The 22,228-nt window shown below is 41.4% G+C and overlaps 4 protein-coding genes across 9 annotated transcripts in view; 2 read left to right on the forward strand and 2 right to left on the reverse strand.

The window, feature by feature from the left end:
• Positions 1 to 22,228, forward strand: part of LOC6524754 (flotillin-2) — a 90,723-nt gene that overhangs the window by 10,656 nt on the left and 57,839 nt on the right. The window lies entirely within an intron of this gene.
• Positions 313 to 5,929, reverse strand: LOC6524757 (glucose dehydrogenase [FAD, quinone]). Of its 2 annotated transcripts, XM_002100565.4 has the most exons (2): positions 5,357 to 5,929; positions 313 to 2,040 (listed from the first exon to the last, which is right to left on the reverse strand). In XM_002100565.4, exons 1-2 carry the CDS (start codon positions 5,776 to 5,778, stop codon positions 588 to 590), a joined length of 1,875 nt encoding a protein of 624 aa, XP_002100601.2. In that variant the 5' UTR covers positions 5,779 to 5,929; the 3' UTR covers positions 313 to 587. The 2 variants fall into 2 exon arrangements, with proteins under 2 accessions (XP_002100601.2, XP_039232111.1); XM_039376177.2 differs by lacking the exon at positions 313 to 2,040 and having other exon boundaries at positions 3,732 to 5,890.
• LOC120321930 lies at positions 8,609 to 9,400 on the forward strand. The gene has a single exon (XM_039376216.2). The coding sequence runs from the start codon at positions 8,702 to 8,704 to the stop codon at positions 9,254 to 9,256; it is 555 nt and encodes a 184-aa protein (XP_039232150.1). The 5' UTR covers positions 8,609 to 8,701; the 3' UTR covers positions 9,257 to 9,400.
• Positions 12,726 to 20,841, reverse strand: LOC6524759 (glucose dehydrogenase [FAD, quinone]). The gene is made up of 3 exons (XM_002100567.4): positions 20,595 to 20,841; positions 20,035 to 20,469; positions 12,726 to 15,732 (listed from the first exon to the last, which is right to left on the reverse strand). Exon 3 carries the CDS (start codon positions 15,285 to 15,287, stop codon positions 13,167 to 13,169), a length of 2,121 nt encoding a protein of 706 aa, XP_002100603.1. The 5' UTR covers positions 15,288 to 15,732; positions 20,035 to 20,469; positions 20,595 to 20,841; the 3' UTR covers positions 12,726 to 13,166.

Consider the following 22,228-nt stretch of genomic DNA (forward strand, 5'->3'; position numbering starts at 1 on the left):
TCGTCAAACAAGCGGATAACTTCACGGATTTCACAGATTTTGATTGTGAAGCCACAAATTGATTAGCATGAAAAATCTCTATTGAAATAAATGAGACAATGCCGAAGACAGAAGTCCAATAAAATTCAATGTCAAAGTCAAATGTTTTAAGCAGTACGAAATTTTTGCAGGCCTATAACTATTGTTTTTTTTTTCTTGGTATTTAAGAAGTTTGAAATTTAGGCAAAATCTAAATCAAATGAGACAGGCAACAGCTATATATACAAATTCCTATTTTATAGAATTATAGAATTGTAAAAAATAGAAAACCAATTTATGTTTATAGTACATACAAAACTTATATTCATTTATTTATGCTTATGTTGCTTATATAGCTAAATCTTAAGCTAGAATCAGTTCAGGCAAGAAACAATTACTACAGATAATAACAAACAATTTTTCGAAGATCTTAACTAAAACTTAAGCCCCATTTTACACTGGCCACTACATTTAAGGTGTGATTTAACGAGATGATTTGATGGTAGGCCAGTGTAAATGGGGCTTACACCTGATTGTGGAATCAACTTTGGCCTAAAATGAGCTTAATTTCACTGGATAAAACCATGATCCTGTTTGATCATATCAGCCGCCTTCTCGGCGATCATGAAGACGGGTCCATTCGGATGGCCGGACATGATTTCGGGCATAATGCTGGCATCTGCGACTCGCAAATTCTTGATGCCATGCACACGGAGTCGATGGTCCACCACGGCAGCGCGATCGGATTTGGGACCCATTTTGGCGGTGCCGGAATAATGGTAAATGGTGAAGGTGAAGTGACGCACATAGCAGGCCCAGTAGGCCCAACTCTTGTAGGGATGCTGCTTGCATGTGGGTATCTTCTTCTCCCACAACTGGGCATTAATCGCCTGCATGCCACGTTGTTCCATCAGACTGATGGCCTTCAGTAGACCCCGCACCGAGATATCCACATCGTAGGGATGGGCAAAGTAATTGGCATGGATCAGGGGATACTTGAAGGGATCACTGCTCTTCAGCATGATGCGACCGCGACTCTTTGGGCGCAATATCATCGGGAAGATCATGAAGGCATTCAGTGATTTGTCCTCGATCTCGGCAAACAGTGTATCGTAGATGACCTTCTTCAGGCCGAAGGCACGCGAGATGGCGGGATTGGAGGACATGGAACCGCCCACCAGGAAGAGCTCAATATCTGGCCAGCCATCCTCGTCGCGTTCGTGATCCAGATCCCAGAAGGCAATCGCCTCACAGCCACCGGGTGATCCATATGGTCCTTCCATCCTATTGAATCGGTTAATCAGCGTGGGATCGGAGAAGTCCTCGAATTTCAAAGAGGTGGCATTGGTGGTAAACGTAACCGCCGGCGCCGTGTGATCCTGCAGATTGTAACCCACTGCCAGATCAGCCACTGGCTTAATGCCCACCTCGCGAAGATGTTTCGCTGGTCCCACGCCCGACAGCATCAGCAGTTGCGGTGTATTGATGGCGCCGGCGGAGACAATCACCTCCCGTCTGGCCAGGATCTTCTGCATGCGTCCCTCGGTCTGAACCATAATGCCATAGGCCGTCTTGGTTTGCGGATCGATCAGCACCTTGGTCACCAGCGCGTTCTTTCGCACATGCAAATTGCGGCGCTTGCCCTTCAGCGGATACAGATAGGCACGATTGGAGCTCCATCGTGTGGAATTGCGTGTGGTGGTGTGCAGAAAGGCCACACCATTCTGAATGCGTCCATTGTAGTCCCTGTACTTCAGGCCATCCTGCTGGGCAGCATCGACAAAGGCTTCGGCGATCCTCGAACGCCAGTTCACATAGCTGACCTTCACCGGCCCGTTGCGACCCACATAATCTTCCTCAGCATCCGGCACACTGCTGCCCTCGTATTTCTTAAAGTACGGCAGCACATCCTTGAAACTCCAGCCCGGATTTCCCAGTGCCTCCCAGCGATCGTAATCCCTGCGATTGCCGCGGGTGTACATCATGTAGTTGAGCACCGAACTGCCGCCCATCACCTTGCCCCTGGGCCAATTGCAGCGATTGTTGTTCATCGCCAGGCAGGCGTGATCCGAGGGCTGTGTCCTGTACTTCCAGTTCATCTCGCCCAGCTGCAGGAAATGCGCCACAATGGGCACGTCCATGACCAGTCGCTCGGGACCACCGGCCTCCAGCAGCAGCACTCGCCACTTGGGATTCTCGGAGAGTCGAGCGGCGAGGGCACAACCAGCTGTGCCGGCACCAACCACAATAAAATCATACTCGCTGTCGAGGATCACATTGTTGTCATAGTTCTCCAGCTCCACGTCCGCCTGGCCGCGTCGCAGAAAGTTAATCGTCTCGAACAGGACATTATTGTTGGTCTGCGCAGAGATTTGGCTCCATGTGGCCACAAATACCAGGCATAGGCACACAAATATCAGCGATTTGTTTGTTGCCATTGTGGGGCCTTTCAGTTACTTGCAACGAATTCTTCTGCACTTTTCACACCAATTGCACAGTCAAAAAAAAAAAAAAGTAAATGATGTGTATATATATTTTATGGATATGATAGGCGAACGCGTTTGTTCTGAGTTCTGTGTGTGATCGACGCGATCGCGAGCGTGTTGCCCAATCGGATACGTAACTAGAAATGCTGACAAATGCTGTGGCCAAGTTCAATTTAATATTAAATTCGGCGCCGATCGCCGAAGAGAAACGATCGCTTTGCGAATCTCTCGGCACTCGGTTTTCAGTTTTCGGGTTTTTTTTTTTTTGGTTTCTTCGGCTCACCAAGAATCTTCAAATCATTCGGAAGACTTGACTATGGACACGTTCACAGCCATCTACGCAGACAAAGGCGAAGAGCTGGCCAAAAACTGAAAACTGAAAGCTCTGACGATCTGACGATCTGTATCTGAATCTGAATCTGAAAATGTATCTGTATCTGACATTGACTTGCGCTTGCGCCGCTTGACGATCGTTAGCAACTGTGAACAAGATGCGGAAGCCGGTGTGGAAACATTAAAGGGCCTCCCATGGCTAGGAAAACCGGTGGTTAAGATCCTCTTCGATTGGTTTTAAGCTGCAATTAGCATAGTGCCATCTTGACTCTTTTTTATTTTTTTAGCAAAAGAATTCGGGCGGGGTTCGTCGAAGAACCTGTCTCCGTTGTATCTAGTTAAATGTCAAACCAGATCGTATATAATAATGTGCATAATATAGAATTGTGTGGTTCTAGATGTCCATCGGTTTATTCAGTTATTTATTTTTAGACATCTGGCTTATTAATAATAACTATTATTTATGCCAACGAAAACAAGATGAAATAATGTTTTTATAGACTAGATGTTATTCTATTAGCAATTCATTTGATATATTACACATGTACAATTTTTGTTTTACTGCAGGAAAATGTTAAATCGTTTGTTACTTCATCATCATAAAAGATTGACGACAAGCAACTAACAATTTCTAATAGATTTGCTGTAATTGAAACGTTCTACTATGTATATTAAATCGTATGATCAGAATTTGTTAATAGCTTTTCTCTATGCTAATAGCGTTTAAGCTTTAGTTTATAATTTGGAAAGGAAACGAAATGTCATGACAAGTATCATAAATCAGTTTTATTATTGTGGGACTTGTAATTTCTTTTTTAATGGTGATGAAATGAACCCATCAACCCTTTGCAATCTATATTTATCATCCACTGATATTACATTCCACTTAGAGAATTTGTACTGTATTGTATAGTCTTTAATTCACTAGAAATCACTCAACAAATAATATTATATACAGAAATCACTCAACAAATAATAGTATATACAATTCTTAGGTTAAACCATCGGCTGATTGATAAGTGTTACTCATAGTTGGTTTTTTGTTTCAATTAAGAAAACATAGTGTGCCTTATACAAAGTTGTGATCCTCCTTGATCATGTCGGCTGCCTTTTCAGCTATTAGATAGACCGGTCCATTGGGATGGCCCGAGATCAAATAGGGCATAATGCTGGCATCCACAACCCGGAGCTTATCGATGCCATGGACCCGCAGTCGGGCATCCACCACCGCCGAGGGATCCGATCGAGGACCCATCTTGGCGGTACCCGAATAGTGATAAATGGTGAAGGTGAAGTGTCGCGCATAGCACGCCCAATAGGCGCTGCTCTTCCATTTGTATTTGGCACAATTGGGTATCCTCTTCTCGAATAAACGCGCACCAATTGCCTTAAATGCGGGCATTTGCAGTAGACTAACTGCCTTTTCGATACCCCGAACTGTGATGTTCAGGTCATAGGGATTGGCAAAGTAGTTGGCATAGATAAGTGGATGCTCCTCGGGATTGCGACTCTTTAGCTTGATGCGCCCCCGGCTCTTGGCGCGCAGTATCATGGGGAATATCATGAAGCCATTGGCACTCTGGCGTTCCAGTTCGCCAAACATGGTCTCATAGATACTCGATTGGATGCCCAATGCGAGACGTAGCGCCAAATTCGTTTGCAAACCACCGCCCACCATAAAGAGTTCCATGTCGGCCCAACCATCGAGATTACGTGTATCGTCCAGAGCATAAAATGATATAGCCTCCACACCACCCGGTATGCGTAACACGCCGCGTCCCTTCAGGAAATCAGCCATTGCCTCCGAGCCGAACATCTCGCTAATTTGCAGCGAGCTCTCGTTGCACAGGATGCTGATAGCCGGCGCAATGTGATCCTGCAGGTTATAGCCCACGGCCAGATCGGCCAGCGGCTTTATGCCCATCTCACGCAGATGTTTGGCGGGTCCCACGCCAGAGAGCATCAGCAGTTGCGGTGTATTGATGGCGCCCGCCGATAGGATGACCTCCTTTCTGGCCACAATCTTCTGCAGTTTGCCATCGATTTTGGCAATGACGCCGAACGCCGTTTTCTTCTGCGGTTCAATCAAGATCTTGGTAACCAAGGCGTTCTTTTTTATATGCAGATTCGTGCGCTTGCCTTTGATGGGATACAGATACGCTCGATTGGAGCTCCAACGGGTCTCATTGTAGATATTCGCCTGCAGATAGGACACACGAATCTGGTGCTCTCCATTGTAGTCACCACGCGGCAATCCTGCATCCTGCGAGGCGTGCACAAAGGCCTCGGCGATCCGTGTCCGCGTCTCCGAGTAGCTCACCTTCACCGGACCATTGCGTCCCACCAGACTCTCATCGGCATCCGGCACCGCGCTGCCCTCGTACTTCCTGAAATAGGGCAATACCTCATCGTAACTCCAGCCGGGATTACCCAGACGTGCCCAGCGATCGTAATCCCTGCGATTGCCGCGGGTGTACATCATGTAGTTGAGCACCGAACTGCCGCCCATCACCTTGCCCCTGGGCCAATTGCAGCGATTGTCGTTCATTGCCAGGCAATAGCTATTCGATGGCTCCGTTCTGTATTTCCAGTTGATCTCGCCCAGCTGCAGGAGATGCGCCACAATGGGTATGTCCATGGCATAGTTCTCGGGACCACCGGCCTCCAGGAGCAGCACACGCCACCGTGGATTCTCCGAGAGTCGTGCGGCCAGGGCACAACCAGCTGTGCCCGCTCCAACCACAATGAAATCATATTTCGCCAATAGATCCTGACTCTCGTCCAGATTCTCCAGATCCAATTGCGCCTGTCCGCGACGATAGATCTCGAGCATATCGTTCAGCGCATTGCCAGTGTCCGTCTGGCTAATCACCATTGAGTACTCCAATAGCCAGGGCAAGACAAGAAGGGTTGCGATGTGATTCCATGGCAGAGTCATCATGGAGCTTCATCACCTTGCAGCCGGACTCACTCGACTGTCGCGATCGACTGGAACGTTGGGTTCTAAGAGCAGAACTAAAATCTAGAGGCTGGAGGTAGAATGCAACTGGAAAACTCAATGGGGGGGGCCCTGCACTGTTGACAATTACTTGACTCTTGGGCCGAACTATCAGTCCAGTTTGATTCTTATTTTTATATATTTTTCTACAACAGTGAAAACTGTGAGTATGTGGATGAACATTTGTGCGAGTTGATCGATCAATCGATCAAAGATCGTAAACATTCCAAACAAATAGGCAGTGCGAATGCACAAATGAACGATTCACGGGGTATTTTACATTCTCAATTGTGTGCTGAATACAGAAATCGCTTAATAACGGGGTCTGATCTAATAATCATATCGATGGATTGTGGCTAAGGGAAAATAACAACGAAATTAGAACTTGGAGGTGACAACGAAATTGTTATTATAGGATTCCCAATGGGGAACAACACAATTTCTTGAACTTTAATTGCTTGGACTGACGTATATTATAGTAATATAAAAAGACAGATGAAAAATGAAAAATTTTACAAAATATTGTGGTTGCCAAGTGTAGTAAGAGTATTTAAATTATATAAAAAGAACCATGAAATATACCATGACAAAACTGGGAAAATGAAAATATACCAAGAAGATTTAATTTACAAAATAATCCTAACATTATAAACTCAGTTTCACAGATCGTAAAAGTATTACGAAAATGTTTATCGCAGCTGGCAATTTATAGTTGATAGTTAATAGTTAATTTATTGATTTGTTTCCAAATAATCATTGGGCAAACGATCAGTAGTCGCTTCTAATTATACTCACCTACAAGTAAATGGTGAATGTTTTTAGTGGCATGTAATGTTTGTTTTTATTCATGGGGCTGATTGTTTTTTTGCTGTTTTGTTTCTTTGCAGCAAAGCTTTGTGTTTAGTAAGTAATTTTTATAATTATTTCCGCTTGCATGTGAATATTCGTGAGCTTAGAATGGGAGAGCCCAAGAGAGTCGATTGTTTGTATGTTTGGCTGTTTGGCAGTTTGGCAGACGATGTGAAAAATTCCAAGATACACCAAGCCAGCAGCTTGGAATCATGGTTACTTGCCAACGTAAACTTGGCCAGTCGACCGCAACCGTATGACATACTAAAAAGAGTAAAAATGTATACAAAATAAAAATAAATTAAAATGCTGCTTAATGGTTTTTTGATGTATTCTCCGCCCCACAAATGGCGACGTTCTGATGGTATATGGTTAGTCGAAGGACATCGCCCAGAGATTCCGTTGCCAGAAGGAGTAATCATCATCATCGAAGGAGCACATGACTGGCATACAAATGAGAGATATGTACATTGGAGTTAAGAACCCCTTGAGAAACCATCTGAAGGGCAACCCAGAACCAATCTCCGTTGACATTCAAGCCCAAATGAACCGATACACTGGACACTTTGGAGTCAAGGCTGAAAAAGCCATTGCGGCTTCCAATTTCGCAATTCGTCTGCGTTTCGCGAGCTTCAAGTTCGTTGAGCTGCCATTCGATTATGTGCACTGCAAACAATTCCTGTGAACTACGTAAAAATGCATTTTAAACTCAGTATTTAAGTTAACAAACTTGTTTTACGAACAAAGATACACATTTTCTGAGCAAAAAAATACTTTTTTCAGTTTAAAGAAATGAAATGTATCTGAGTTGCTTTAAGAACTTTATATAAATTCACTCTTGTCTTTCTATAATTGCAGCTGGTAATTACTCAGGCCCCTTGCATTAAATTACCCATTTAAGAAGTAGCTGCTGCTTTTCGCCCAGTGCATGCAGCTAACGGCAATTCATGCTTTGAGTCTAACTATCGATTGGTAGTAGTGTGCTGGCTAAGAAACAGCAGCAAAATGACTGTTTTTGTTCGCTTAGAGTCAAGAATTTAAGCAAACTCGTTGTCTTTGACCGAGTTTTCATAGTTGGCAACTGCCGATTTTGGCCAACCTGCTCTTTGCACTGACTGACAATTTTTCAATTTGGGGCCTCGACCATGTCTCTTTAGTGGCTCTTTGACACTCACCAGCTAGCCCATGGCATTCGATGGCGGCAAGGCAGGATTTCAATTCATTTAAATCCATTTTGTAGAAGGATGTTTTGCTTGTTATCGAATGTGAAACGAATTTCCCCTGTTGATACAGCTGTTGCTTTTGACATTCTGCCGAATGACTGGCAGAATTTGAGAAAATCTGCTTGCCATAAAATGTTCTCAACTTAGCCGTAAAACGCGACTTATGGGTTTTTTTTTCATTCTTCTGTTTTGTTGGTGGCGATCAATTACGTTGACTTCGATCATCATGACAAAGCAACTCGTTCACTTCGAAAAATTTGCATAGACAGTGTTTTAGATGTGGTAACATTTGGCAATCGAAAACAGTTAAAATATACCATCCCTGATTAAAGCCAAAAACCAGTTTATTTGCAAGAATTAAGAGGCGCTTTGTTTTATGAATGAATGAAGGTAAAATATATATTCAATGTTCTTATTTACTCGGTAATACATATTTCTTACAAATTATACAATAAATCTTTTCATTATTTTCCTAAACTCAATTTAAGCATTTTAAAGTGTATTTTTAGTACAAACTGGGGGTTTCCTATTTCGACATGCAAAATACAGAAGCTTTATTATCTATTATTTTACGAGAGGTCATTACAGGCAGTCATTTAGAAGGGTACACAGACAAAAACATATTATTTCCATAATAGAAATGTTTTGCAACTACTTTGAAGTTTTCTGAACAGTAGGTTTTTTGTTATATTTATGTTTTTAAATCGAGTAGGTCAACCCAGAACTGTCAAAATTTCAAAATAGAAAAGCATAAAGCAAAAACTTTTGGCATACTACATCCAAAACTGTGGGCAATGCACAGACCAGCTGTAAAGGAACGTAATCCTAGGACTACAATCTATCCTAAAGGTTTACCTCCATCTAGAATATTTGCAAGTTCGACGAGTTCCGACAACGAGCCAAGTTGTTCCACAAAATATTTAAATAATGTGCAAATCAATAGAAACATAATTGAAACTCCGAGTGTCCAGTATCAAATTCCTGGTCTTTCTGAAAATGGATACGATGGGGATACCGATGAAGTTGGCGATGTTGAAGGGGATGATACCACAATTACAATCCTGCCATCAAGCTCAATTCCTTTGAACAACTATGTGCTCCCAGAATCGATTCCATCCCATAGATTTGGTGGATTTCTACATGTACTCTGCCGCAGTTTGTATCGCTCTTTGGCCAGGATGGCCACTGGAGTTGGATTGAGCCATCAACAGACTGCTTGGTACAAACACTGCTGGCAAACTCCTGGTTCCAAGCCAAAAAGTGTCCATCTTATGGATTCATCTGCGCCCAGATTGATTGCAAAGATCCCGGCAAAATCGCAAAACAGCGAGAGTTCAACAACGATGTGATATCCTTATCATTTAGCCCTGCATCGCAATAGTCCGTAAAATATATGTTCAAAAATATAATAGGCATACGTTCGCTTCAAATCAATAAATAAAAAAATATACATTATGCACAACCGGAACCGCTGCGTAAATATTCTACAAGAAGTATTATTGCATTTTATTGAGTGATTTCCATAATTCGATTACACAAAGGAAATCGACGCATTTTATTGTAGAGGAAGTCAAGCTGAGTAAATGAATCAATTATTGAGACTTCCCCCGAATTTTTGGAGCCGAAACAAATCGATTCATTTGCAGATGATTGACATGACAAAGCAGAACAGAAGTTGAATAACATTTTGATACGATCATAATGTGCATAATTGCTATACGCCAACTTCAACGCCAACGCACAAATACAAATATAGATACAGATACAATCCAAATAGATACACAAACCAAGTTTGGCCCGATAACATTATTGTTTGCCAAGCACTAAAGCACATTAAAGTGTGCAATTATTTGATTTGAAGTCCACTATTCGGTGCGGTTGTTGTGATCAATGGTCAATGGAGTACACTTAGTTCAAAAAATGAAGTCAGGAAGTTGATTGGATGGATCAGCGCAAAGCTGATGATGGAACCTGGGGTTCATGGATCAAGTTAATCAAACGAAATAAATGCTATAAATAAAACTAGAAAATAAAAATGTGTAAACTAAAAATGGAGGAGCTTCGACTGTAGGGCAATCATTTATTAGCTTACAATTCATAAGAATTCTATGAAAATTAAATATTCTATTAAATTCTATGAAAATTAAATATTCCATTAAATTCTATGAAAATTAAATATTCTATTAGGTAATGGAAAAATCCACAGATCTCTACCTTCCATTATGCAAATCACTGAGTCAATCGACGCAGAACAACAGCTTAATAGTTCTTATAAAAAATAATAAACTTACCACTGAATCATAAAACCCGATGTCTGCCCAACATTTCCATGGCCCAAGGTTGCCCAAAAAAAGTGACTAAGAAGTATTTGTTCGCTTGGCATCCAATTCACCTTTGATTGGCACCTTTGTAACAACTTAAAGAACTGGCTGCTCGGGTTCCACATCGTATATATGGGTCACTAATCATGAACCAGGGTCACCAGGGTCGTGAATTAACAGAAAATCGAAAGAAACGAGACACTTCCGCTTGCGTAAAGAATGCTTCCATGTTACCATGAATATTTATGCTGTAATCTCGTACAATTCTCAGTTTTTCATGATTTATCGAAACCAATTATAATATTTTTTCTCTATTTTTTTTTTTATTTTTTATTTACAGGTGAGTGGCTTGCTGCGGAGTATGCAAATAAGTGAATACTACAACCATACCGAGGCAGAGATCAAGTTCATTGGGTCTGGGTCAACTGCTCGCACACGATGGCTTGTCTAACGGAGATCGGAGATCACAACAAGTTGATTGACCTCTAACTGGAACGGTAACAACGATCCGGAAGTTTATCTTTATCATTTTTGTGCTGCAGATGATCCGCAGCTATGTATATACTATACTTCCGCTGGGCATTGACCCAGTTTCCACTAGTGAATTTTTGCAGACTCTCTTGCCAAATTTTGCATATTTGCATTGGGTTTATTGCGTTTGTGGCCGAGTTTGCCAGCTGGGAGATTTGCGTGTGGACACATATGTCTAGGGCAAAGCTGGCGATTTGATCTCGTGGCGAAATTGCACTTGGTCACGTAGACATTGGGTCTCCCATTCCGTTTAATTTTTTTTCGGGGGCGTGGCTGAATTCATTTCACAAAACAAGTCCGAATATGTAAACTGATAGGTATGCGACTGGTGGATACCGTTTATAACTACATGGCGTATACGTAATGTGCATTCACAAAAAATCAATACAAAAAACAACCTCTGTTTTGATTTGATTAAATAAAGGAAAAGAGCTAGATTATATACAATTTATTTGGATATAATATTAAAAGTAAATAGCTCATTAACTTATGATTGCTATAGTCACAGGGCGTATACGCAATATTAGAATTTTGCATGTCGAAGAATCTACCTGAGAAGCTGTGGGCCATAAAATTAGCTCCCAACTTCGCATACCCTACAATATAAATATACTTTTACATAAAAAGAACCCGAATTAGACCTTGAACTTGCCCATTAAAATGTGTGATTTGTTGACCATGTTTTGTGTAAATGCGCTTAGCAGCGTCTTGGATATTTCCATTAATAAGCCATAAAATCTGGTTTTTTGTGCTTAGCTTCAGTTGAAATGATTATAAGCCGGTTTTTTTTTCTTCATTTTTTTGCCGGTCAATTAGAACGTTTTGTGGTCGAAAAGTGGTACAGGGACCGTTCACTTAGCATCTTAGTATCATCATCGATCCACGTCCGGAAAAAGACAATCCAAAGTTATTATAATTTGAGTTGATTAGACCAAGTTGCGTTCCGTTGGCCATTTCCGGCTTCCGTTACTCGCATGAAAATGAAAATTGTTGACCAAGGCCATGGTCTGTCTCTTTGGCCTGTCAGAAATATGATTTATAACACTTCGATTAGGTAACTTAAAAGCCATATGTATATATTTCACTGGGCGTTGCAGCGACAAGTTGAAAACGTGCCTTGTCTGCTGGTAATTAAATATACACATTTTCTACACAAGAATGTTGCGTGTTGTTATGTCTTTTTTACTACCGCGCCCAAATGCTAGGCTATGGAATATAAATAGTCAGATGGGTATTTGAAGTTGAATAGGGTTGGGCCCTAATATGTATTTCGTGAATATTTTCACTTGGGCTTGGGCCTATTTAGTTGTCACTCATCGTGTCTGATGTAATCAATCAAATACTGCCTATGATGTAATTAAATACGGTACAGGAGGTTTATAATAGATAGCATTTATTCTGTTTCAATGCAGATACAGAAAAGTTACTAAAATCAATGGAACTTCATGATAGTTCTTAAAATACACCCAATCACCTGATGATTCAACTTTCTGGCTTTATTTACGCCACTAACACAATTTGCTTACCTCACCTGTGTTGCCTGCTTTTCGGCTGTTAGCAAATAACAAGCATTTCGCCTTCATGTTTATGCAAATTTAATTTATTAAATAGAATGTCATTTAAATAATGATGTTCATGGAAGTTTCTATAAATAGTCAAAGAACATTAAATTATCTATCGCTAAATTAACATAAATAATACATAAGCAAAAAAAAATGACAACAACTACTTAGGTAAGCATTTAAACTATGACTCGATTTCTGGATTCCTTCTAGCAATGGATCGTTGTGTACAGTTTTTGAGGACGTCCTGCGATGAGATTCAATGGGAAGTACGAGTTACGAAACTTCGCCTGGTTGCACATAGACTTCTCTATTTTATTGATAACGCCAGCAGATAGTAACTTTTAGCCTAATGTATTGTGGAAATTGTTTAGGCTTAAGGAGACAGCTTTTTGGATGACTTATTGTCTTGTCAGGTGTAAACCTTTTATGAGTAGTACTTTTAAATGGTTTCACAAGGAAGCAGCAATCAGTTTTAATTGCTAAGAACTTCTGGTTCCGTAGTAAAGTTTTTATGAGCATTACATGATGACCATTCAATGATAATGAACTTCAAGTCGGTGATATAGACTTTTTGGTTGTTTCCATAAATATGATAGCTTCTGGTTTCAGTGTAGACTTTAGGTAAAGAATGTTCGGTGAATTTTTGAATCACATTCTAGTTTCAATTGAGTTATAAACGAACTCAAAGAGTTTATGTGTGTCAGCATGTTACTTTTGCAATGGCAAACATTTTGTGTTGTTTTCTCGTTGTGGACACTTTCTGTTAGTGTTTAAAGCTATGGAGCCCTGAGCACAAAATCTGGAGCTAACTGGAGCTCTATGTATTCTTCATCACAAAGTCACTAACTATCCACGTAGTTGAGTGTGAAGTTGCTGCTGCTGTCATTGATGCTGCTGTTGCTGTTGCTGCTGCTGCTGCCTAAATTGATGTGGCTGATGTGACTGCTGTTGCTGAAGTGGCTCTCCATGTTGCTCCTGTCACTGATGTTGCTGCTGTCGCTTTGGCTGATGTTTTTGGGCAATGTGCTGATGCCATGAATGTCACTACCAGCTGGCTCTGGATCTCTAACGCTGTTGGCCTGCCGCTTCACTTTGTACTCGGGATTCGTGAGCCAATCTTCCTTGATGAGATCCGCACCCTTTTCAGCTATCATTATGACCGGTGCATTGGTATTCCCACTACTAATCGTTGGCATAATGCTGGCATCAATCACCCTGAGTCCACGAACGCCATAGACCCTCAGGCGAGGATCGACTACAGCCTCGGGATCCCAGGCGGGTCCCATTTTCGCAGTGCCACATGGATGGTAGATGGTCATCGATATGGTGCGCACATGGCACTCCAAATAGGCATCGGATAGGAATTTGTGCTGTTTGCAATTGGGCAGCGGTTTGCGCCACAATCTCGAACCGAATTGCTTGAAAACCTGAGCCTCAGCGACGCGAAGTGCTATCTTGGCTCCTTCCACCAAAGTTTTCGCATCCAAGGGATCGTCAAAGTAGTTGGCATTGATGAGGGGATAGTGAAAAGGATTCGCCGAACGTAATTTCACAGAACCCCGCGATCTTGGCCTCAAGAGCAGTGGCATTATCGTCCAACTATCCTTGTTGGCTATGGGATGGTAGACCTCTTGGTACACCGATTCCTTCAGGCCCAACACCTTCTTCACTCTGGCTCCATTGTCTGAGTTAATGGATGCCGGTGCCATATGGAATTGAATATCCGGCCAGTCGAGACTGCGATTGGAGTAGGGTGTGTGCACAAAGGCCAGACCCTCGACGCCACCCAATGTGGTCATCGGTCCGCGTTCACGCAACACATACTGAAAGGTGACGGCTGTGGGATTAAAACGATCCTGCACAATGGCCACGGGTTTATCCACCAGGAAAGTGAGTCCGCCCATTCCCACATGATCCTGCATATTCTCGCCAACGGGCAGATCTTGCAACACACGAATGCCGTGCTTTTCCAGATGTTTTCGTGGTCCCAAACCGGATAGCATCATCAACTGGGGCGTATTGATGGCACCGGCTGACAGGATAACCTCCCGCCTGGCCGCTATCCTATACACCTTGCCATGTTTCACAAACTCCACGGCCTGTGCCCTCATGGTACCCGGTTCGATGATAATCCTGGTCACATGGGAGTTCATCGACAGATGGAAATTCTTACGCGAGCGTATGGGTCGCAGGAATGCCTTCGCTGTGGAACATCTCGAACCGCGACGTATCGTTCCTTGGGCAATCATAAAGCCCGCCTGTTTGGCGCCATTAATGTCGCGATTATCATAGCCAATCTGAGTGCCGGCTTCCACAAAGGCGGCCACCAAAGGTGAATGCCACGGTGACTCCTGAACGGTTAGCAGTCCACCGCGACTATGATACTTATTGTTGGCCAAATAGGGATTACGATTATCCTCCGATTTCTTGAAGTAGCGCAGCACATGATCGTAATCCCAGCCAGGATTGCCCAACGATGCCCAGTGATCGTAATCGTTGCGATTGCCACGCACATAGAGCATATAGTTCAGCACCGAACTGCCGCCCAAAACTCGTCCTCTTGGCCAATTGCAGCGATTGTTTTGCATACCCAAGCACGCCTTCGTCGAGGGCTCCGTCTTGTAGGCCCAATCCAGTTTGCTCAATTGCAAATAGGCCGCCAGCGATGGCACATCAGAGATCTCGTTTTCATCTGGACCGGCTTCGATCAGCAGCACTTTCCATTTCCTCACCTCGCTCAATCGATTCGCCACCACAGCTCCGGCCGAACCACTGCCCACCACTATGAAATCGTACTCTGGATACAGATTCAATTGATCCAGGGGCCTCGATTCGGGATCAACGGCATCATAGCGATAGTATGTGATGGCAGCCAGCATCAGTGGGATTAGCCAGAGTCCGGTGGTCACCACACCAAATGTGGACTTGATCACGGTGGTTATGAACAGCAGATTAAGCACCATGTTGGCGTACCAGGTTGTCTACTTGAGTTCTCTGTGGATTTATCCCCAGTTTAAGCCAGCTTCTTGCTATATTTTGCCTCTTTTCGCGATTTAGTTTTGAATTTTATCTTCTTGCCACTCTCTAAAGTCTAGGGTTTCTTTCTTTTGTGCATGGCGGGGCTCTGATATGGCCCGATTTTCAGTAAACTGCTCAGTTTTAATGCTGCTTTGCTCCAGTGCTTTTGTGCCACTAAGCTTAGTGCGTTCCTAGTTTTCTATTTACGCTATAAGAAGAGAGTTCTCTATTGCTCGCAATCCAATGTGGTTTTTTTTTAAAAGGAATTCCTTTATTTTTACTTGCTCTCCGTTGCTTCCTTGCATTTAAAGTAATTATTGCCGGTTATTTAATTTTTGTCTAGTCTTTTCTTATCCGCGTTGTGCTATCCTTGTGCTCTTCGTAGGCCAACTGTAAGATAAGAAATATAGTTTAATTAATATACATATTTTTACAGAATTAACTTTTTGCATTGCTTTAATAGAGAACTTTATGCAACTTCACGGCTTAAGTATTTTCGCTGCTCTCACATTGGAAGTTACAAAACCTTGGTTTTTGCAATCCCGCTGATTATCTAATATCATTTCGTAGGCTTAACCAACCAAAAAGGCGCTATTATCGTTTGCAAAACATTCTTGCATGTTCTGCTTGTTGAAAATCTAAATGATTTACCAATTTCGAGCTGATTTGCCTAACCTAACTGGCCAATCGAATGCATTCGGTTGCAACACTTGCATTTGTATTGCACTCATCCAAGAGCCACTGGCCATTGGCCACTAAACTCCTAGCTCTTCACAATTATATTTCCCGACCAATTTTGGATGTTAACACGTCGACGACCTTGACGATATATTGCGGCCAAAAGCGACAAAGGGGGAATTGTTAGCGGCTTTTTACGTTTTTTTTTTTGGTTTATAATGTTAGCCACGTAAATGCAACCATCTCTCTGTTTGTTTGTCTTTCAAATTCGTCGGCCGTTTTTTCGGTTTTCGGATTACAACAATAACTTTTTGTTGGTTGTTGTACGATACGATGACGTAACCGGTGAACCTATGGTTTTCATTTTTTTTTTTTTTTGTATTTATTTTTGGATCTTTTGGGGTATTCGTAATTGGCGTGCTCGATTGGGCAAAAGACATACGAAATGGGTTTCGTTTCATTTCGATTGTTTTGCGAGCAGTTTGTATTTTTGAGCTGAGCCGGGTTTAAGCCCAGATCGAAACTCAATAGGTTTTTTTTTTTTATTTGGCCATATACGAGTATATACATGAGTGTTTGTGCGAGGGATCTGTTGACACATGGCGGCTGTATGTTGAGTTGTTATCGAGCGGGTGTTGAAATATCCAACGCCATTTAACGCCTGTCTATCCAGTTTACCAATAAGTGAGGGGTTTCTTCCTCCTTCTTTTTTTTTTTGGTTGATTTGAGAAGGGGGTGGCTTTTTTGTGGGAGTGGTGGGTGGGTGAGAAACTTACAATTTACATACCTGGCCTAATGAGTGTGTGCGATGCAGAGAGACAGGTGGAAGGGTTTGGCCGCGGGGCACGAGGGAGAAATAAAAGTGACAGGTGGTGTCGAAAGACAGGGAAGTGATGGCTATTTCATTTGAGTGATTAACGATACCGCCTGCTATTTATAAACAAATCGATTTGCCTTGCTTTACAAGCTCATTAAGTTGAAGTTATGGCGCAAATTAAGCGCACTACGGCCTATAAAGAGATCTAATTAAAAGGAGGTATCTCATTAATTACTAACTAAAACTACATGTTATACTGATAAAACAACATTTTATAATGATTTTTTTTCTTAATAATAGTTTGGAAATTTGTAAACTGTATGAAAGTTCTTTATCGTAAAATCCGCCTTAAACTTGTGTAAAATGGATAGCAAAATTGTCAGTAAACTCTTTTATTGCCAGAGCTTGACATTCATTGCTACGACACCAGTTTTTATAATTTGAATGACAGCCAAGCTAAATTGTAGCCTACTTACTCTTTTAGTTTGGAATAGTTTTTAGATTTTCCACCTCTTTTCTCTCTCTCTTTGTTTTCCTTGAAACCCAGCCACACTGACGTAATCAATTTCAATGTCGATTTCTTATCACTTCAATTACCAACCGCGAAACCCGATCTTCCGGCGACCAAGTGAAAGGCCAGACCAGTAAAAAATATATATATATATATATATATATAAAAAAAAAAAAGCAACAGGTTGCTATCAAAGCAACCTTTCTTGCCGCAGATGCAGATACGGATTCGGATTAAGTATCTGAAGAGTGGAAGAGTGGAAGCTGCGGGTCCATTTCTTCTACAGATTGCTTTTCTTCATTTCTTAGGGTTCGTTTTTTCTGAGCTTTGTTTTGGTTTTTTTGTGCGAAAAACCTCCGCGGGGCAGAGAGTACGGCAACAAAAATTGTTGTAAAAATGTCGAAAAAAAAGTTGCACGAAATTGGGTCAGCAGCGACAGCAAACAAGTTTACTTTTGCGGCTCCGGGACCAGGTAAACCTGTTGGCCCGGCCCGGAGTTATCATCCCCCCACCCCCCTTACCACATACCCCTTACCCCTTTCCACTTCTCACTCCCCACCTCACCTGCCAACTGCTATTGACATGCGTCATTACTGTGGAGAAAAAATCACGTTGTATTTAGGCCCGAGCCAAACATCTACATCAACAGCTGTCTGCAAAAAAATAGTTAAATATATATCAAAGCTCTATATTCCTGCTCTATTTTAAATACTTTTGTGTGGAAGAAGAAACACAAAATAGAATATTGTTCTTGGAAAATGTATTAAAAGCGTCTATTTAAGTTACAATTTAAGTGAAACACAAGTTTAAGGGGTAAAAGCTAATATCTTGAGCACAGCTGTGTGTGGATTATTATATGTACAATCTTGTATCGTTGCAAACCGATTAGATTTCCTGTCCAGCCGAAGGCCATGATCACCGATCACTACCCCTACTTTAGAGTTTTTTATATGCCTCACTGTTTTTAGCACCCACGCATTCAAGCACTTTATCATTTGATGATTGGGACAATTAAGTGATTTTGCTTGCCGATTTTGTGCGCTAATTTGGTGTAAACAAACACAAGACATCAGTCAGTCAGTCAGTCATTCAGTCACTCAGTTTCAGATTGTTGTTTTACCACTCGACATTGCTATACAGTTGCTTGGGTTCATGATTACAATGTCAGTTGGTGTCATTTGGTGTCATTTGATGTCATTTGATGTCAGTCACCTTGGCCGCCAGGTGCCACACTCATTTGCCGGCTGGATTCTTCAGCTTTTTGTTTGTGTCATTGACTTGATTTTGGCCACAAGCAACAGCATCAGCATCAGCAACCCGAATGCCCATCTAACTGTATTCAAATAGTGCAATTAGCTAATTATAATACTCATGGCTAAAGTAAAATGTTTTAATTACCTAGCGGCAAATTTCATTTAGCTGCAACAACACCCAGGAAAATGCGCGCCACCAACTGCTGGTGCACAGAAACAAATTTTTTATAATAAATTCAATGAAAGAATATGCAGTTGAAGTTCGAAAATTTGCAAATATACTGATTTTTCGCGGTGTATTACTGCTGGTGCGTGCCAAATGTTAATTAAAACTATGCACTGGCCATTGAGGCAACAAATCGAATAAAACAGGGATGTTTACGACTACTGGGAGATAGCTTTAAGGAAAACAAACGTTGCACAAATGTGAGCTATTTATTTGCAAATAAAAATAAATTACATTGCAGCTGAAGGCTTTTGAAACGTAATGGCCAAACTGCACCCAAAGGATAGGCATCTTTAAAAATTGTTGATATTTTTTAAAGAGTTTCGAGAGTATTTAAGAAGCAATTCATCTTCGATAGTATACTCTAAATGCATTTTAATTCCAATGACTTGTAACGAAATTAACAAATTGCTGACTAACAAAATTAGATCCTTTTTTTTCATGACTTGACAAACAGCTTTAATGATTAAAAACTTCCATTTTTAATCAAGTATCTTCCATTTAAAAGCCTAATCTATCTAAAGGCCTGCTGGCAAAAAGTCTTCAGTGTCAAACTGGAGGCATCAACTATAATGTGGCTGCTGTTTTCGAAGATGTTGCTACTGCGCTAAAGTTATGCGAAATGGGCGTGGCCGACGTCGCCCACTTCTCATTTCTTTCTTCCATTTTTTTTTTTGTTTTGTTGTTGTCTATTTTGGTTGATGTTAATGCAAATTTCTTTGTGTCTCTACGAGAGCCTAATGTTCATAGAGAAACAACTGCTGTTGATGTTGCAAAGACAAATCTTTCTATTGTCTTTAGCGTTGCAAAAAAAAAAAAAGGAAAAAACGAACGAAAAAAAGAAGAAAAAGTTACAGCAGCAGCAACATGAAAAACAATGACAATCGCCCAACAACCGTTAGTGTGCAACATATAGCCTACTTATCAAAGCCGCTCTTTCTTTATTGTTAATGTTTTCCATTATTTTTTTTCTCGTTATTTGTTTGCCCGAATGTATTTCATAGTTTAATGTGGGTTTTTTGTGGGTGGATTGTGCAAATGAAAAAAAAGCAAAAAAAAACTATGCACTTGAGTGCATTTCATTTCGAACTGTTTGCACCCATTAATTTTATATATATATATTTTTAAACAATTTTTTTTTAACCGGCAACAGATGTTTTAGCAACTTAAACCATTCGATTCACATCACTTTTCTCCACTGGCTTACTTGCGATTCTTAGCCCACGTAGCCTGGCACTTTTGGCACATCAAATCACAAATCACGGGATCCTTTGGATTGATTGAATTTGACGTCGTTTAAGAAATACGTACATATATGTATATAGGCATATATGGATTATTTAGGTCGGATTTTTATAAGCCGCTGACTGCGTCTGCGCGGCTGCGTTGCACGTAGTCAACTGAACAATCCGTTTGCCGCGAAATTCCGAAAAGCCAACGCCATGGATGTTGCATATTATTGGCACATCGAACACGTTGGATGGCCAACAAGTTTGAAGCTCTGATAACGGTACGCCAGTGGCAGTGGTTTGCTACGAACTGCCAATGCAGAGGAAGACGCGGTCATTAGGCCAAGAAATTCAGAAGGTCAAATCCGAGCCGAGAGAAAGAGGAATTGGAAGAGCAGTGGGGTGGTAATTGGCTATAAATACAAAAAAAAAAAATAATAAGGCTAACGATTTTAAACGGTTGTCTGGCATGTAGGCCAGAATATTATAAATAAATATTATTAAATATACTATGCATGCTTGGTTATATTTTACTTACACTTTATATAAGATAACAAGATGAATTCTTCACGTGGAAAAAAGAAATATCCCCCTTAATTATAAAGGAGTTTTATAGATTTCTGGGATTTTCAGTCATTTTCCCGCTGGAAGTTCTCTCCGCTTGAGTGACCGCATTCCTCGCATGCCAAACTCAGCAGAAAAGTGGCAACCCAAAAGCGTAAAATGGTCAAATGAAGTTATTAACCCATAAACATGGCTGAGAAAAATCTGTGTGTGTTTTTTTCTGCCTCTCTGTCTTTCTGTTTTGGTTTTTGTTTTTTCTTTCGATTTTTTTTTCTTTGGCAATTTTGCCTGGGACAACCTGGCTGGCTGTGTTTTGTCAACGGGTATAATTTATGTAATCATGAGCCAAAAAAAGTTTAAAACAAAAACAGCACGGCTATGGTAAAGAGCAACAACATGATTTAGGTAAGCTGTTGAAATATTTCACTGCTGTCTTTTTCCCATTTCGCCTCGTTTCTCAGCTCGCCGTTTTTGTTGGCTGTTTGGGTGCTGGGTGTTGGGTGTTAAAGTGCAATTAGTGCTCAGGGAAGAGGGATATATGTATGTCGTATACCTTATTTATAAAGAGGGGCCATGGGCACGGAGGAGGTGGGACCCATACAGATAAGCTGCCTGCAAAAAGGGAATGTGGCGACTTTAAATAGCAACGCCCCCTTGGCAACTCCAAAAAAGTGCAACTCATTGGGGAAAGGGGTATATTGGAAAAGTAACTATTAAGTGCCCGTGCCAATTTGACACTGCAAAATATAGGTGCAGGATTTTTTTGTTAAAACCTAAAAACTATCTATCTGAATCTGATCCTTTGCTAAATAGAATATTTCTTAAAAATTCTATACCAAAATGTATTTCTCTATATTTTCTAAGAAATTAGCAATGAAGCCATACCTTTTTCGAGAGTATTAAAACTTTCCCTCATCCGTTAACTCCTTTAAGCCAAGAGAGGGTGGGCTGATTTGAAGTGCACCATCTGGCGAAAGGCTGTGCTACCACCAAATCAGAGCTCGAATTAAAAGGGCAACAAGTGGCTTTAACTTTGAATTAAACCTCGTTAGCTGGATAGCAGCGCGGATGTATATATATATATTTTGTTGGCTTTGATTTGGTTTTTGATTGCCTACGTGAGGCGCGGCACCTAACACCTTGCCCCATCTATGACATAAGCGGCGGATACTTGATATTTTTTTGACAATGCTCCTCCGAATGCTCCGCCATACTCCCCGCATTTTTTCCAGTTTGCAATTGAAATTATATGCCTTGAACGATTTCGGGTTCGGATCTGTACGATTTTACTCAGTTCAGTTCAGTTTGGTTTGGTTTGCTTCGCTTTTGGTTTTTCTCAGTTTGGCTTCGCTGCAATTGCAACTTCGATGGCGGACTTGAGGCACGGCATAATTGACCGAAATTAAGCAAAGATTATTCAATCCCTCCCGTAGCTCCACAAGCCTCTTCCCGCCCAAAAAAAAAAAAAAACACAAAAAAAAAAAATCTCAACCAGTCTGGGATTCATTTGCTTCTTTCGTTTTCATGTGCGATTTGTCGCGTGTGTTCGACATCACGTATCTCTGTTTGCACTATGGAGCTAAGGAGGATGACGATTACGATGTGGGA

This window comes from Drosophila yakuba, chromosome X (assembly GCF_016746365.2).
Source record: "Drosophila yakuba strain Tai18E2 chromosome X, Prin_Dyak_Tai18E2_2.1, whole genome shotgun sequence".
NCBI lineage: Eukaryota > Metazoa > Arthropoda > Insecta > Diptera > Drosophilidae > Drosophila > Drosophila yakuba.